Source organism: Epinephelus fuscoguttatus, linkage group LG13, assembly GCF_011397635.1.
Source record: "Epinephelus fuscoguttatus linkage group LG13, E.fuscoguttatus.final_Chr_v1".
Classification (NCBI taxonomy): domain Eukaryota; kingdom Metazoa; phylum Chordata; class Actinopteri; order Perciformes; family Serranidae; genus Epinephelus; species Epinephelus fuscoguttatus.
The window spans coordinates 12137516-12156263 of record NC_064764.1 but is presented as its reverse complement, the minus strand read 5'-3'; the positions used below and the strand labels follow the sequence as shown (position 1 = coordinate 12156263).

Genomic DNA, 18748 nt, shown 5'->3' with positions numbered 1-18748 from the left:
GCTGCTAAGTTCCTGTACTTGTTTGTATTTTCAAACAGTTTGAAACCCCCCAAACTAAGCTAGCATTTTAGTTTAAGGTAGCTAGTTAATGACGAGGTTCTTGGCCTTGAAAGCAATGCTTGTTGCTACTGTGTTAGTAAGCTAGTTAGCCGGACATGCTAACAATTGCATCCTACGATAGAGCCGATAAATGCTTTGTTTAAATGCTGAGTTTTGCTGTTAGCCTACTACAGCCCCACGCACACAATTCAGCATGTGTAGAAATCCAAGCTTGACAGACCTGCCACACCTGTCACTAAGCTGTGATTTGACAATCACTGTTTGGGGGAGGGGTTTAGTGAATGGTCAATTAGACATTCAACAGCTTCAATGCGGCCTGCATGCCTGCCTTCATCGTCCATAGTGCCAAGCAGTAATGTGTCCTCCTGCCCTCCAGGGGATGCCATGTCTGGAATGGAGCCCACTGTAGACACAGTGGCGATGAAGCCTGTCCCTGCCTACTGGTACTATGTGTTGGCAGGAGGCGTTGCCCTCTTGCTGCTGGTCGCTGTAACCGTGGTGGTGACACTGTGCTGCCATCGGTACCACTGGGCGCCCAAGAAGACCAGCAGCAGTCATCATCATTCAGTGATGTACCACAACAACCAGTATCCAATTCAGCAAGATCACCAAAACTGCTACCAGAACCAAAACCTGAGCTATAATCTGATCCAGAGCCCCAACCAAAACTACCTGTACCCAGGTACTGGGCTGAGTTCTGACCCCATGCTCACTATCAGACTGGAGAAAGAGGACAGCTGTGATTCCCAGTGTTGAAAACAACTGGACTACACATGAATGATATAATATTACTAGAATGCTTTGTTAAATTAAAGCAATCAAAGGGTGTGAAAACTCCCTGATATTCAGCATAATCGCCACTCTTCACTGACGAGAATCTACATGGAAGAGACACTGCAGTTCCTGTTGCTGATCACTGATCTAATTAACGGATCAGCATGCACCTTTGCTAAACTACCTTGTGGGCTGGCACTGGCAGAACCAACTCCTGACGTTAAACTTAACCATCACTGGGGAGAGTAGCTGAAAGAACTTCAGCTGTTCTATCTGTCTGATGGCTGATGAGGGCCTGAGTGCCATTTTTTTTTATGTACCTAAGAGCATACTGGCTTCTACAGCTGCACCCCAACCTGAAAATGTAATGGATTGTGATCAGAATAACAAGAAAATGACAGAGTGACAGACTGTTGATGAAACACATGTACATGCAGCGTACACTGTCAGTGTTGTAACAGCACATTTTCCTCTTCTACAAATGTCAGAGTAGGATATGTCTGTCTGCCTCGCTCTGATCTGCAGCTTGGACACTGCCTGCCTCCAAATATCCTGTCGGACAGAGAAGGGATTTACACACAGGTACAGGGAGATTGAAGTCAGAATGTGTGCTGTATAAAGAAAGGAGGTTATTTCTCTGGGTCTGAATGAAGCTGCTGTTTATTTGTCGACTAGCCTTTGAGAGACCGAGAGTGACAGAGACAGATTAAGAACAGAGAAGGAAGAGGTATGGGGAGAATTAGTGCTGTCCGTCCAGCCGTGACAGATAGACGGCTACACATCCACCGTGGGTGGCTCCTTTGGTCTGTGAACGAGGAATCAGTGTTGTGCTGTTCTCTGTCTGGTTTACACAGAGGGGGAGAGATAGGATGAGACAGCTTACACCGCATCCTGCAGACCTAGAACGCTCTCTCAGCATCAAAACACACAAAGGCTCAAAGGTCCCAAACACATATGCACGGACACTTCAAAAGTTTGCAGCGGCTGATGATTGAGTATCGCGTGTTACCTTGAGTGCATTTTTCATTACATCGTGATATGCCTTTCTTAAAATGTGCTTTAAAACTATTACCTCTTCACCTCCGGAACGAGGTAGTGCCTCAGTGTCAAATCAGAGTACGAATGGACTGTATACAGTTTTGCCTTGATCTCATAGATAATCCAATGCCTGTGTCTGTTAATGTTCAAAGTAAACATGGTTGTATGTCCTGCACACATTAGACTGGGTGAATGAAATCCAAAATCATATGTATTGACTATCTCAAGATACTTTTCTTCGAAGTCTGTGCAAGTTGAACTCTTTACATCCGTTTTATTTGTGTGCCATCCAATAAGAAAAGAAATGAGTAATATGAGGAAATCAGAGTGTTTTGCTTATTAGCCCAGTGATCCACTTGGCAGTTTTGTTTCTATTCAACAGGTGAGACCAAACATATGCTGTGAGAAAGAGCTTCTTACTTATGAAGCCTTTTTAGATAAACCACTGATCCAGGATCACTCCTCAGTTCCTTTGCTTATTTCATTTACCATGATCTGTCAAATCAGATTCCAGTGCTGCACTACTGTCACAGCCCACACACAGATTTCTTGATGTTTTCTTAAAAATCTGTCTGACTTTACGTGTGTTAGCATTATTTTTTTTTTCATATTTCCTTATGTCGACACAGTTGAGTTTGCATAAAAATGTGTGCGCCATGATGCATTTTTAAAGTTGGGTTACACGTTACTTTTGCAATGTTTAGCACTTTTCTGCTTTTTGGTCACGATTTATTGAAGATTTTGATGATTTATGACAATGTATGACATTTACTGTGAATCTTAATATAAAAAAATAAGTTGATTAATGTATTGGTTGTGAATTAAATACAATTTCTTCCTTTGTAATCATGTTTTAGTACGCCTACATGTACTTCTGATGTATAATAGTTGTACAATGTTTATTTTTTATACTCACTGACTTGTTTTATGTTGATTGTATTCACTGAGATGATCTTAACGACTTTTCTTGACTTTCATTTGATGTCAGATCTTCAAGTTGAAGCCATTTGGCAACACAAATGTTTGTCCTTCATTTGAGGCATTTAGCTTCAAGTTGAAATCATATAGGGACATGAAACGAAAGCATTCAGTATGTTATGTGAACATTATTCAGATGATCTTTAAATATGTATTAATTTGCTTGGTTTTGGTTTGAGAAGCCCAGTATCAACTTCTAGTCAGATCCACATCTGTGAAATTGGGCACACCACTGTGGTACTTATTTTCTGGAATTCTCAGCAGCTCGCCATCTTATGTTGTGTGTGCTAAACCCCCCCCCCCATCATTTTGTTCATGCTCAAATCCCCCAGCCTTTTTATCAAAACCCGCTTGTTCCTATTCTACTCCTTACCTTCATCGCAAATCCTCCCAGTAAAAAACACAGGAGGGAAAATGAGAGGCAGAAATGGAGGAGAGCAAAATCTCTGAGGAGAAGGGCCCATTAAGTGAGCCCCCTCTCCCTCCAAAGAATGCGCCCAGAGATGGAGGAAGATGAAAGAAGTAAAAAAAAAAAAAAAAAAAAAACCTGCTCTCTCTATACTTTCTAAAGATAGATTTTTCTTTTACTCTGAGAAGAAGACTAACGGGGAGGCAGGTTGGGGTTTGGATTGAAGGAGGGAGAGAATTGAAGGAGGAGGGCAGGTTGTTTCAAACACAAAAGCAGATGAAAGAAGTCTTTTGGCAGAATAGACAGTGTGATGGAGACGCACATTATGCTTGCTGTGCGCACGCCGCCGCACACAATCGAACAAACACAAACCTGCGTTAGCAAAGAATCCCAACAAATACAGTCATTTAAATGCATTGTTGCATGCATGTTCAGACAGCGTATCCCCTCTGCGGCTCTCCATATTGACTTATTCCATCAGATTGTGTCTCATAAAATGTGGTTTTGTGCTTTAGTCAACAAGTATTTCCCTTATTTTATGCTTGCATATCCATCCCCTCTGCCTTCCATTTCAATCGACTTGTGTATGATTTACACATTATATGACTCACTCTAGCAGCCCTGTGCTGTAACCCAATCAATGTGGGTCCGAAATTCAAACAGAGGAATGATATATGACTGTATTTATGTTGTGCTACCCGTGCACTTTTCGCCTCCATTCTCCCTCTCTCTGTCAAACTTTTTGCAAGATTTGGAAAATGTGCTGGCGTCTTTTCATGCGGCGCTTTTAAATCAACGTTCCCTCACTCCCCTCTCCCTTCTCCATCACAGACTACTTTGAAGCCCTTTAATATTTCTAATTAGTTAATGGAGCTGATTGCATTCATAAAACCCTGCGGTAAGCATTTCTAGCCCTCAGGCCATTTCTTTTTTTTTTTCCTTTCTGCCTCCTCCTCCTCCTCCTCCTCTGTTTCCTGGAGAAATATTACGAGTGAAAGCACTCTAACAGGTCCGCAGGCCCCCACTGGAACAGTGTATAGTGCCAAAGAGCCATCCATGTCTTTTCCTAAGTTAAAAAAAAAGGCCCCCTTTTTTTTATTCTTCTCTTTGCTAATTGGAGAGTGGAGATAAAATGGGGCTACAGGGAGTTTTAATCTCCTTTCAGATCCGTGTGATGATTCTTCTCAGGATCCTAGCCTGAGGGCTTTAAGCCAGGATCATTAGAAAGTGTTCAACAGTCGTCCAAAGAGTGTCCAAGCATCCCTCTCTGTTTTTTTATCTTGCTTCTTTTGCTATCTCTGCGTAAGTGATTTAATGTTTTTATTCCTGTGGTGATTTCAGTTGACTGTGAGAAAGGAGAGACTGTACATTTACACTATCAGAAGACAAGAGAGAAGACTGATCGAATGCTTTTATGTGCATGTACTAAGAATAGTCTTACATGGAGAGTACATTTCAGTGAGACCTCCAGAACATTATAATTTACAGCTTGTCTCCTGGGATCAGCCATATTTAGCTTAGCAGGTATCCATAGTTTCAGGGCTAACTGCCTACTCGGCATAGTAACTGCATTTCTTTATCCATTGAATACCATGACAGTATTATTTTATTTAGTAGGATGGTTCTGCCAACATTACTTAAAGTCATGTTTTTAATCTGCAGACCACTCTGGAGTTTTCTGAGCTTGCATGCTTTGAGATATCTGTCTGGTTGGTCAGATATTTTTTCGCTCACTCACTTTTCGACCTCAATTTCAGTGATATGACATCATATTTTGGGGGGTAAAGTGAAACCACATGTTGAGTTTTTGGAAAATCCACCTTGATGATGTCATTTTTATCAAATGAATTAACAGCATTGTGATTATTCTTTCAATTCTTGATCTGTAATTGAGGGGTTTTTTTATTCTTGTTGATCAGAAAGACTTTTCTTGATGTTAACTTGTTGGAAGCAGCAAAGACTGATCATTTTGAACTAGTTTTAACTCAAACTGTGACTAGTTTAGACTCAAGCTGAATAAATTCAGCCTTGACTTGATAAACTGCTTCATCCCTGGCTGCAGCCACATCACTGTTATATTTACTCCTGTGCACTTTCTCAGCCTCTGTGAAGGAAAGACCTCAACTTTATGACTGTCTTGTTTGACTTGTGCTGGATTTCACTGTCTTGCACTTCAAGCAAATTAAATATTGAACTACAGAGAAACATACGAAGCCAAAAGGCACACACATACAGGCAATCAAATAATTAAATAATTAAATTCTCCAACATATCGGAGAATGAACACACTCCATTTAGCATAGGATTTCTTGGTTGCTGTAATATTTGAATTGAAATTAAATTGAGTCACTTTCTTTTGTTTATTCTCTAAATGGGTTTGGAAGTCAATTTTGGGTCAATTTTAAACAATTAAAGATGTGATTGAGTTGCATCTTTAATTTCAAGGAAATTACCTCATATTTAATACATGAGCAAATATCTTCATTTCACAGATAGCAAGTCTCATTTAAAATCATTCATCTCTTACTATTATTTACAGACTGAAGAGTATTAGAAGTTGTTAAAGGCTGTTTATAGAAGGTATAGTCTGGATGCCACGTTAAAATTGTCTCACAGGAAAAAATGACCTTATCTAACTGAGGAAATGAGGCCCCATATCTTTTTTTCATATCTACTAAATTAGTTTTTCACCTCTTGTCTTTTGAATATCTATTACAGGTTTCACTTCATAATAAGTTTTTGGTTCCTCTGCCCCAGCAATAAATGATTATCAGCTGCCCAGATATTGCTCCATTTTTTCTTCCTGGGGATTGTAATATCAATTTCCTTGAATAAAACTGAATTGAAGCAGAATTGAGCTTCCAAACCCTTCAAAGCCTTGCACTTCGGCCTGCCTCAGAAATATAATGTGGTATTTTAGCTTGTTGAATTTCATGGTCTTGGAATAAAAAGAAAATGTATTGTGGGGAATGTGAAGGTAATAAAAGTGATATTTTTGTATGAAACGGTTTTGTGTGTCTTTCTTTTAACGGTTCAGTCTCCCCTTCTCTCTCTTGCTCTCTAAATAAAGGGGGTTTATAGGAGATCTCTTGTGTGATATCTTTAGGAAGTTTAAATAAGATCACTCACTCTCTGAGCTGTTTGTGGAGTTCGATTTCTATCTACAAACGTAGCTTGTGTGCTGACAACAGAAGAAATGAAGTGATGTTATCACAACATGTTGTGGACTTCTGAATAGTTCTGGCTTGACTGGATGGTTGAGATTAATACTGTTATTCTGTCGTTCTTTTTTAACAGATCCCAGACCTATGGATTTCGGAAAAGATCCTGTTTTCAACCACAAGCCCCCCATCAACGGAGGTGAGGCTTGGAGTCATGCTCTCCTCTCCTCTCCTCTCCTCTCCTCTCCTCCTCCTCTCCTCTCCTCTCCTCTCTTCTCCTCTCCTCTCCTCTCCTCTCCTCTCCTCTCCGCCTGAGGCTATACTGGCTGTTTTACAAGTCTCACCCGAAGAAAAGTGAAATAGCTCTTTAAGCAGAGGCATGCCTGTGGCTCTTCGTTTTACTTATGATTCCACAAGAAAAAAGCCTGTGGCAACAGTGACAGACAATCTCCGAGGTGTGTGTGCGTGAGAGGGTATAGAGAGGGGAAGAGTGTGAGAGAGCATCCAAAAGTCTGTGTGTGTCTGCGTGTGCGCATGTGGGCACGCTAGCGTGTGTTTCCTCTCCTCCTCTTTCATGTTCCGCGGCAGACAAAGTGAGACAGACAGCTTCCTCCTGGGCACCTAGAAAACATCTGTCTGTAACAATCACGGTTTACTTCCTGTGTGTGTGTGAAATGTGTGTGTGTGTGTGTTATTATCCCGTGTTTCTTCCAGCCCCGTGACAGATACAAGAGGAGTACTCAGCCTTTACCTCGCTAAACAAGTCTGTTTACTGCTTTCCTCTGTGTGTGTCTCCCTCTCTCTGTGTGTATCACTGTGTTCTGCCATAAATCACTCTAAATGCAGTACTTAATTGCGGATTGGCTTGTTCATGTGTATACATTCATTAAGTGGATTAGCATGATTGCTTACGCCAACTAGATGTGCACACTTCGGCACACACAACACACACCGAAGAGCACCTTTACAGTAATTAATTTCATTATGTTTCCAAACTTATGAAGTCAGTAACAACTGGGTTAACAGAATTAGCTGTCCTTGAATGAATCAGCTATGAGGTGGGACATTTGCCTCTGTTACAGTTATGTTAATTTCTTTAAAGTGAGACTGTGTAACTCATTAAAGGAGAGATGCCACATTTCCTCCTTCACACATTAAAATATGTAATCACCAAGCAGTAAAATTTGCTCATTTCAATCCACTCTAGGGTTTTGCTGTTAAAGCTTTACTTGGTCTGGGATGACACCCTGTGTGAATGTTATCATGTAATTAAATGAGCGTTATTAGTGGTTATCAGCCTCATAAATATTGCTCCTGGTCCTGCTACACCAAGTGGTAGGTTCAGAATACTACTTATTTTAAGTTAAACCATGACATGTTTTTTCTAAAGCTAACCACATAGTATTGGTGCCTAAACCTAATGAAAGTGAAAGTGAAACCTAACCAAACTGTCAAAGGAGTAACATATTTTCAGTTGGGTTTCCTTTTTTCTTACACATAAATTTGTACACGATGCAACGTACTAGTCGATGTAGCAGGACCCTTCTAACCCATATCTTACACTGATAACCACTGATAACGGCCATTCAATTGATCGATAACATCCAGAATGGGAGGTTATGAACAGTAGCTTATTGTGGCTGATGTTAGTTAACTTTAGATGGATACTCTTTTGTAAATGACATTGCTTACTCAGTTTTGACTTGATGACACTTCTCAGTTTGCACTATGATTACAGATCTTGACATTTATTACTATCTTGTAATTGGCACTGATGGGCTACAGCAGCACTGTGTTACATAGTTTCACTTTTCACTCAACCAAACACACAAGTTTGAACACTAGAATATTTTGTGTTGACTCGCATCATACGTAAGAATAACTTGAGTCATACGTACATGATATTGATCTGCCAGTATGTCCTCTGTGTCATACGTCCCCAGAGGATCTCAATGCTGATTGGCTGTCACAGTGCAAATTGCACACTGAAGTTCAAGTTTTTCAACTATTTACTATTTACATGAATATGTGTAAATCGCCCATATGGCTTCCTTTGTGCCATTTAATTTGCATCATTTGTGTCACAATGTTCATTGGGTCCATTGTGCCGCCTGGTGGGAATTTGCATCTAATCGCGTCTTTACGTTGACTTTACATATAATTCACTCTCGTGAATTGGTTTATTTGTGCCAGATGCTAACACAACATAAAGGATTATTCCACCGTTTCAGCTCTTGAGTTTCAAGTCATTTATATGTTTGTTTTTTTTTATCATTTTTTAGTACATGCGGTATAGTTTTAGCGTTCTTGTTGCAGTTGTGTAGTCCATCGAGATGAACATCAAGTCTGTTTTTTTGTTACATTATGGTTGTAACTGTCAGTGAACTTTTCAAATCAATCTGTACCGTAACTGTAGTGTCAAACAAAAGAAATCCAACTGGCAAGACTTATGCAGATGTCTACTGTGATGGATTTCATGTCTCCAGCTACTTTCAAAAGCCTGCCATTTGATTCTCATACAGTGGTTGCCTGAAATAATAGGAAAAATACATCCACAAACCTCAATTACATCAGTGTAGTTTGTGTATTAAGTATAGGTGAGTTTGTAGTAAATAGGCTGACACATGCAGAAGCACTGGTATTGTACTTTTTTTTTTAACTTTTTTAAAAACATGTTTTCATTATATTTATAGTCTTTTCTAAAGTTTCCTGTTTTCTCTCCAGACTATGTCTTCCCAGGGTGGCCGTCCTCCTTCTCCACCCCCTCCTCCTCTGACGTGGACCCCTCCTCTGTCACCCTGGTATCAGAGAAGGACAAGGACAACGCCTGGCTGTACACGCTGGACCCCATTCTCCTCACCATCATCGTGATGAGCTCCCTAGGCGTGCTGCTGGGCGCGGTTTGCGCCGGACTGCTCCTCTACTGCACATGCTCCTACAGCGGGCTTTCCTCGCGCTCCTCCACAACACTGGAGAATTACAACTTTGAGCTGTATGATGGGATTAAGCATAAAGTAAAGATAAACCAGCAGAGGTGCTGCTCAGAGGCATGAAGAAGAGGAGGAGAACTCTGGAGAAAGATGGGGAAAGGCACGTCCCCTGCAGAAGTAATTTTGTTCTCGGTTTGGACAAAGAAAACACGAAAAGGAAGCACTATCTGTTATTTCAATCCCCAGTGTCCCCTACCTAATATCCTGCTCTGATGTCTAAAGGGGAAACATTCAGCCCAGAGTCTCCCAACCAGTGGGAACTTGTGACCTTGATCTCCCCTACATGCTATGAGGCCTAAACTGGGGGAACACCTGACCCAGTCTCCCCTACCCACAGTACCACATCTCCTCCGCCTGCAGGAGAGAGCCTGCTCGATTCTAAAAGCCTGTGAATGAATGAAGGAATGAATAAATGAATATGAATGACAGATCTACCATAGAATATAACCCACCAGCCACTGGAATGAAGCTAGGAAGGAAATGGACTTACAGCACCCATGACAATCTGGACATTTGGACCACAAATGACAGCGCAGTCTGGTGTGTTTGGTTAAAATGTCAGTAATGGGATTCTTAATGAAGACGAGAATTTCATTAACATGTACCCATGACTGGTACTTTGCAGAAGGGCAAAGTCTATTTGTCCTCATCGGCTTGAATGTGGCCAAAAGAGACGGCATGCAGAAATCAAAAAGCTCCAGCTTCTGACTGTTGGTGAAGAATTCAGCGCCAGTGGACCATTAATGTGGGTACTTTAGACTGAAATCAACACATATCAAGCGAATGCCTATCCCCCTAAAGAAGTTTAAAAGATATCAAACCACACTACTCAAATTAATCTAGATTTCTAAAGGCGAAGAAGGAAAAGAGGATGAAAAAGGAAATTTTCTTTTTGTTTGTTTCTGAAAGTTTTTAGATATGAGTTCTGGGAGTTTTCAAACGTCCATTAGCCTGCCGTATGGCGCTCGCTCGCTCCTTTGTCTGCCCTCGGTCTGCGCTTTGTGAAACCAGTGGCATAGAAGAGTAATGGTGACTGTTTTTGTTATGTTTTAGACTTGTGTCTGTTTGGAAAAAAAAGGTAAAGAAAAGCCAGCTTCAGTTCGTAGCCGCCCTGTAGAGCTCTTACGCCATTTTTAGACTTTCTTTAGCATTGTGTTGGACTCCATGGTCTTAACTGTTACTTCAGTCTTTTTCTATTTTCACACATTTCCCATTACAGATTTATCAGTCTTTACAAAGAGTAGAGGAAAGGTAAAGGAAGATGGAAGACAGAAAATCAGAGGTTTATCTAAATCTAACATGCTGTTATGGAGTCGTGCTTTAGATTCAGTATTCTAGGGTTTGTCTTTGGTATATATCTATATTTTTTTGCTTTTCAGACTGTATGATGCCCAAATGATGGACAGACACTGTGTGGACAAAATGTCAGTGATTGTTTTATTGCAACCTATGGATTGCCAAAGAGCTGTGTATGTGCACAGGGGGGTCTGAGCAAGTGTTAAAAGAGGCCGGGTGGAGAACGGACTGAGAGTGATAAATCATCCTGCCTTTTATCCACCGCTCTTAGCGTCACCCCCCCCCCCGAATGAAGGACACTCAAAAAAGATGAAAATAAAAAAAAAACAAAGGAGAAAGAATGACTAAAGGAGGAGAGGTGGAAATCGTACCGTCGACTTTCTTGGACACACAATCGAGCCTTAAGCTAACTACAGTATACGCTGTATCGGAGGACAGCCATCGAGGAGTGCCAGTGCTGCTGGAGAGACTGATGAACAGGAGGACACACACATACACGCACTCACATATACCCACAGAGAAAGATAGACAGACAGGAATAAAGAGAGAGAGAAAGGTTATGTTTACATGCAGGAGAATTCTCATTATCAATCAAAGTATTTTTATACTCAGATTATCAAAAACCTGGTGAGCCTGGACCTACAACAATATTCAGGTTGCTTGTGAACGTGTTTGGCTGGCATCATGCAGCTGTTTCTCCCCACAGTTACATCCGTATGCCATTATTGGCTTCAGTGAGATGCATTTTGGGCAAACTTAAAGGTACCCTGTGGAGTTTTTGACCACCAGTGGCACTGTGGAGCAATGTTTATATCTCATGCATGCACATAAGCATGCAGCAACATGGTTTCACATTTCCACTGACTGGTTGCAAGCTAGCAAGGATTTTAAATTATTTGGGAGAAAATAATCACTTTGCAAAAGGACAAAAACAAATTTATTAGGCCTCAAAAATACATACAATGTGTATATATATATAACTTTGTATGTTTACAAGAAAACTCCACAGGTTACCAGAATGCTTTTTTCTAATTAACGTATCAACAAAATGCCTATGTTTAACATATCTCCAACATTTACATGTTTTTTCTTCACATCTGACAACTAAAGCATTATTTGAGTTTTTCTATTTATTTGTAAACAACCAAATAATTTTTTTCAGTTTTCGGAAAAGTTGTAGTAATACATAGAAAAGTCAACACTGACTTGAAGTACAATCTTAAATTTGGTGTAATACTCAAGCACTTTGTACGTCCATCCTTACCTCCATGCCCTTACTATTGCCTGTGCTTTATGAATGCTACGCTACCTTAGTAGCATTGATGTTGTTAGTTATCACACAGCAGAGGACTATTGTAAACTAGCTGCAAATTAAGTTGAATAATGTGAGCTTGTTGCATTATGGCTACATTTTTAATAACAACACATGGCAGCAGACCTTGCATTTGCAGGAAACTGTCTGCAATTATGGATGTCATTTTTTTTGGCTTGCAGACTGTTCAAGCTTTGGTCGGTAACATTTGATTAACTTGTCAACATAGTCAATTTGAGTCTATGAAAAATTCATATTCATCAAAACAGTTGGCGTAGGGCTGGTGGGCAGGTGATTCTCTGCATGGAAACATATCCTGTGAGATGTTCGGCTGACAGATGGAGAGGACAGACAGCCAATAAGATAAACAAGGATAAAGTGAGACTGTCTGCAGGACAGGTGGAGGGTGAGAGAGACACACACAATCATGACACAGAGTGGACGACACACAAAGACACAACAAAAGGGAAAGTCAATGATCCAGACAGAAATCTTTAAAAATGTAACTGGAGGACCAGACGCTGTCCTCTCCCTGTCTTCATAGTGTTTTGCTTTCTTACCCTGCTCAGCCACAGCAGATGAAGGTCAAGACCAGAAAGTCATTTTTGTGTTTTCTGATCCTGTGAAGTTGCTCCCCTCTGGGGGGCAAAGTGAAAGAGCAAAAGAGAGGAAGGAAAGGGGAGGAAAAGAGTTAAATGTGTTACACTTGTTATTGCCCCCGGTCTCTCTTTTTGCCTTTCTCTCTCATCTCTCCCTGTTTGGGGGCATGCATGGATATAACCAGGACAGTTGAGAGGATATAAACAAAGAAAATAGGGGGGTTATTAAAAGGTGTTGAAAGATCATAGGAGAGATGAAGAGAGGGAACAATGGAGAGAGAGATGGAGGTTTCTGTCCATCTAACTGCATTTTCATTGGACTGTTTTCCAAGTGCCTTGGAGCTCTCTCATTATACTCTCTATCTCTCTCTTCCTCTCTCTTCTGCTATCTTACGCTCACTCCTTTCCTTTCTCTCGCGTGCAAACACACATTAAGCAGCGAGTACATTGTGAGACTTTGTGTGCCAGTGGCTACACGTGAACACACACCCGTACAGAAACACACACGACTCACCTGTCACCTGTCATCTGTCTCTCTCTTCTGCTCGACTTTAACTCTTTCCTTCTGGAAGTCCAGATAGTATTACCTCTTCTGTCTCGATGGATACACACGCACACGCTGACGTACACACACAGACAGATGCACTCTACATTATGACATACACACACCTACGGCACTGGCCAGATAACTCAAACTGTTGTTTGTAGACTTTGTACAGAAAAATTTCTTTTTTAATGTTATTATTATTATTTAATAAAGGCTAAATAACAAGTGATTTGGTTCTGGGTGTTTGTATTGCTTGTGTGTGTTTTAAGTGTGTGTTTATTTGCATAACTGCCTCAAGTGTTGGTGATAAATAAGTACGACTAACTAACCTCCAAACAGGCCCTCAGCACATCACAGTCCTCCAAAGCATTTGAGGAACTTAATTTAGGGGGTTTTAAACTAAATTTCATAAAAAGGGTCACAAAAAGGGTTAAAACCAACAGATCACATTTTGACATTCGGTCAAAATGTGTCTTTCCACGTCCAGACACAACGTGAAAGGTACCCTGGGTGCGTTGGTTGTTGACGTTCTGGGACACCATGTCAAGTTCTGCCTGTTACATGCATTGTCGTCTTTCAAGGTACACTTCTGTTTTCACAGGAAATTTACCGTTTACATACTGTCTCTTTCAAAATAAATCCTACTAATGTACTATGTTGGCGTTGACGTTTTTTCCTTCAACAGCTAACACATGTGGTTGGATTTAAGCAACAAAGACACAAGGTTAGGTTTAGGAAAAACAGAACAGGGTTTGGCTTTATAATCTCACAGGATGAAAGTTGGTGTTTGTTGAAACCATACTTCACCCCTCCCACCCGCCCTACTAGGACTTTTGGTGCCTTAACTTTCCTTCTTGTCCCACCGCGTTTCCCTGACGATGCCAAACGCTGTGAAACTATAACGACAACCAACCATGTATCATGCAGACGTTAAAGGATGACTTTTTCGTTATTGTATGATGCCGCAAGTCACTGTCCATTTCAACAACTTCGGAGTGAGACGGGTATTAAAACAGGTCTATACTTAGATTTTACACCCTCACACATACAACAGTTGTTTTGTTTCGTACTGACAGAAGACACTGATCACAATAGTTTACAAGAAACAAGATCTTCCTGTAACATTGACAGTTCATTGTGCCGTCAATTCATTATATATAAAGTTGAGTGTTGCATTTTAAACAACATTTTTCACATCTTTTTTAATGCCCATGTGCTGGCAACAGCCGTAGCTGGAGTCATTATGTTTTTGGGTTGTCCATTCGTCCATAAGTCTTTCCATCTCTTCGTTCTTGCATCTATCCCATTCTTGTGATTGCAATATTTCAAGAAGAAGAAATTTTCTTCAAATTCAGCACAAAAGCCAACTTGGATTCAACGATAAACTGATCAGAAGTTGGTAGTCAGAGGTCACTGTGAGCTCACAAAACATGTTTTTGGCCATAATTCAAAAAATGTATCTTTGACACAAATGTCTAGTAGGATAAAATGATGGAAATGATATTTTATATCAAAAAGGTCAAAGGTCATCCTGACTTTGACATCATGATGTTCTGCAAAAACACTGTTCTGGCCAATATATTACACCATGACTCAGGAACATTTGGTCTGATATTGAACTGGTGACACTAATCTTGGATGTCCACCTTAAAACTGTGCTGACTGGTGACCCTTGCTCTCATTTAACTTGCCTTGGCCTGTCCTTCATTCCTGCTATCTTTCCTACTGCCCTTCCTTGTAGCTCTCACCTTCTCTCTCACATTCACGCCATCTCTCTTTGTGTCTCTCCCTCTCTGCCTTTCTCTCTGTCTCGGGTGTTCTAGTGTTTGTACCCACGAAAGGCCAAAGCATGAAGGATCAAAGACTCTCTTCATTTAATCGAGCTGTGAAAGCTTGCTCCTAATTAACACGTACCCATGAAAACACACAAACCAAAGCACCCGGCCTGGTGCAGATTAGCTGCAAGATCACAATAGGAAATTTGTCGCCCACTCAACTCGTTTATTTTAAAAGTACAAAAGTGAGAGTAATGATGGAACAAAAATGATGACATTCTGGGATAACTGGCGCACAGTTGCTCATGACACAGATTGCGTGACATTATGAGTATTTGTGTTTGTGTGTACGCTATGGAATCAACACATTGAAGAAGTAGCCAGGAACGTGGTAGAATTCAAATCTAAAGACATGTTTTTTTTCTTTCTGTTTTTCTTTCTTTCTAAGGTCCAAATAACTTCACTGCAGACTGTCCCACATCCCTGACCATCTGGCCCACTTTACAATTCTCCCTAATTGGCTGTAACTGTATACAGTATAATGCTACTCCTGTTGTAGCCCTCTAATTAGCTTACAGAGCCCTTATCACTGATTTCTCTGCATCAGCGTTTCTTCACCTCTTTCTTCTTGTTTTTCTCATCGCTTCTGCCCTCATTTATACATTGCTTCTTCATCTCACCATTACTGTTCTCCTCAGGAGACCGACCCCGTTCTCACGCCTCTCCTGACATAAAACACACAGTTGTGCACACAGATGTGGATGCACACAAGAACAGAAGCATCAGCAATGTGGTTTAAAGGTGAAAACGATCCTCACATTAGCCAACCTAAAGCTCAAACCAGTGCCTCGACAGATAGATAGACAAAGATTAATTCCCTCAGTGTATAAATTCGGAAGTTTTCTCTGCCTAACAGTGTCCCCTCCCCTAGGGGATCAGAACATGTTTCAGTACCCAAGAATTTCAGGGTAGAGGCCGATCCATGATTTGCATTCTCATAATGACGTGCTCCAGATCTCATCTTTCCAAATCCTGATTGCAGTTCAACACAAGCTCACACACAGTCGCACGCGCCAGCAAGAATGTTCATCTGTAGATGCAAACACACACTTCAGACAGGTCTCTTGTGGTCGGCCTTTGCTGAGAGTGTAACCTACTAACACAGATATTAACTCTCTGCTTCGCAGCACGAATCACTGATCACACGCGCACACACACACACACACACACACACACACACACACACACACACACACACTTTTTTGTATCATGTTTATGTTAAGAAAAAGAGAAAATAAAGCATTCTAAAATATTACAAATGTACAATTTGTTACACAGATAAACCTTAGTTATGATTTAATACATAAATAAGTTAAAGTCTCACTTGTTTTTTGGGTTGATTTTTCTTTTCAGCTGCTAACTAAAAGACCAGTTCAACATTTTGAGAAACATTGATTTGCTTCATTTCTGAGACATAATGAGAGTATTGCAGTCATGTTGATACGTTTTCAGTGCACTTAGTCCCCTGGGGAATTAAGTAGGTCTCCAATAAAATTGTGTTGTTTAAAAAACTTTAGTGTTAAACTTGTGTTTGCTGTCATATATATAATTCATAGTTTGTCATGGTATTGATGCTAACTGTTAATCAGTTAACCACCAATTAAATTTTCGACAGGTTACACAGGTTAATTTTTCTGCTCTGCTCAGTTTACTGCACATCACGATGATCTGGTGGGAGACAGACAGATGGCTAGCTGCGTTAACATGCCACAACATTGTACCTACTGCCCACCCTCTGGTCTCCACTGGTTAACTAAAGCATGCTAAAGCTCACTTAGTCAATGGAGTACCAGAATAAAAGGAAGGGCCTCTTGTATTTCATCCATCTTCGTAACCGCTTATCCTCTTGAATGTCGTGTGGGGGCTGGAGCCTATCCCAGCTGACATCGGGCAAGAGGCAGGGTACACCCTGGACAGGTCGCCAGACTATTGCAGGGCTGACACATAGAGACAGACAACCATTCACGCTCACATTCACACCTACGGACAATTTAGAGTCACCAATTAACCTGTATGCCTTTGGACTGTGGGAGGAAGCCGGAGTACCTGGAGAAAACCCACGCTGACACAGGGAGAATATGCAAACTCCACACGGAAGGGCTCCCTCCTGGGGTCAACCCAGAAACCCTCTTGCTGTGAGGCGACAGTGCTTACCACCACACCACTGTGCTGGCCCTCTTGTATTTCACTTCATTTTATTTATTTTTTTTTTCAATGAACAGGTTAGTTGGTGGTTAATAGGTGTCAGGCTATTGATAGCAGAATTTACCAAAACTGATATCTCTAGTGCAAAATACTTTACAGTATGTTATAGAAAGAACAGACGCCCTCTTTTCCATGGACAGTACCTGTTTTTGGTGGCCTGTCCCCGGCAGGAGCTGTCCCAGGAAATGTCCCCGTTTTAACTGCAGGGCTGCCAACTCTCACACACCGACTGTGAGACTCATATAGGCCTAAGAGACACTCAACATGTGGCAGATTCCCATCATGCTGGGTTTAAAAACTTTTTGCATTAAATATACCAAGCCTGGTATGCACTGCCTTATACCAGTTTAGCAATGCCGCAATCTCTTGTTTGAATAGCTGTTGAATTTGCACTTGCCCATGTCGTCCTGGGTGCAATGACAGCTAGCTGGCAGACAGTGGATCCTCTGCTCTGAGCATCCTGGCTGATATAAAACATGGGTGTTGTTGCTTCTACTATAATCGAGACACATGCTGTAAATTACTTTTTAAAGACCTGTGAAAGATCAATTTCAGACATTTAAATACAAATTAGGGCCTTTTTTTTGTTACAGAAAAATGAATTTAGTGCCTTATTATGCTCATTTTCAGGTTCATACTTGTATTTTGGATTTCTACTAGAACACAGTTACATGTTTTAATGTTCAAAAAACACTTTATTTTAATTATACTGTCTGCATGAATGTACCTGTATTCACCTGTCTGAGTCACTCCTCTTTAAAAGCCCCCCTCATGCAAAATCTCAGTCGGTCCCTCTCTGATTGGTCAGTGTTTCCGGGTTTTTCACATTCTGCACTCTCCGTGTCTCTGCTCCATCATTGCAGCCGCAGGATGACTATAACAGCACTGTTTTGGCAGACTGTACCTTTATATACCTTTTCACTTAAATAGCATTGCTGGGCAACAGCTTGGGTCCATGTTTACTTTCTGTCAGCTGATGTAATTCACATACACCGCAAAATACTCCAACAGGAAATAGCAATGGACCCATTAAATATGTTTATGTTGAAGTATAGTTGTGACATCAGAGTTCGACATAAATCCTGATGACTCTTTTAAAGGCGTAGTTTCTGAACACAGACGTCTCTTTAGACTGATGGATTTGATATTTTCACATTATGTATATAGCACATTTACCTGCTTTATATTAAAAAAGACATGGAAATCAGACTTTTCACAATATGCGACCTTAGAAAATCTGCAGGAACCCTGTAATTATTTTGAACCAATTAATTGTAGATGAATTAGCAATTTAGACAAGATATTTTTAGAAATAACATTTTTTTAATTACAGTATAAAGCATAATTATAATGGCCATGTTTAGCTTTGATAAGGTGCAATTTATAACTTATAAGGGTGAATGCCCTGCAAACATTACTCAGCTGTTGTAATACTCCTCCTCTCTCAGCCCCCCCCCCCCCCCCCTTCACTTATACCTTTTCCATTCCTGCCTCTCTGTCTTTTATAATGCACACAACCAGATGCACACAGCTCTCACATAAAC

General features: G+C 40.7%; 1 protein-coding gene across 3 annotated transcripts in view; it reads left to right on the top strand.

Moving 5' to 3' along the window:
* LOC125899765 (neuropilin-2-like) overlaps positions 1-13393 on the top strand; it is a 119759-nt gene extending 106366 nt beyond the window's left edge. For 2 of the 3 annotated variants that reach the window (XM_049594284.1, XM_049594282.1), the window contains 2 exons: positions 6557-6619; positions 9145-13393. In XM_049594284.1, coding sequence (XP_049450241.1) covers positions 6557-6619; positions 9145-9473 — 392 coding nt within the window. In that variant the 3' untranslated portion in view covers positions 9474-13393. Of the gene's footprint in view, positions 1-436; positions 6332-6556; positions 6620-9144 lie in introns of those variants that run through there. The other variant, XM_049594283.1, reaches the window with a different exon arrangement.
* The last annotated feature ends 5355 nt before the right edge of the window (positions 13394-18748 follow it).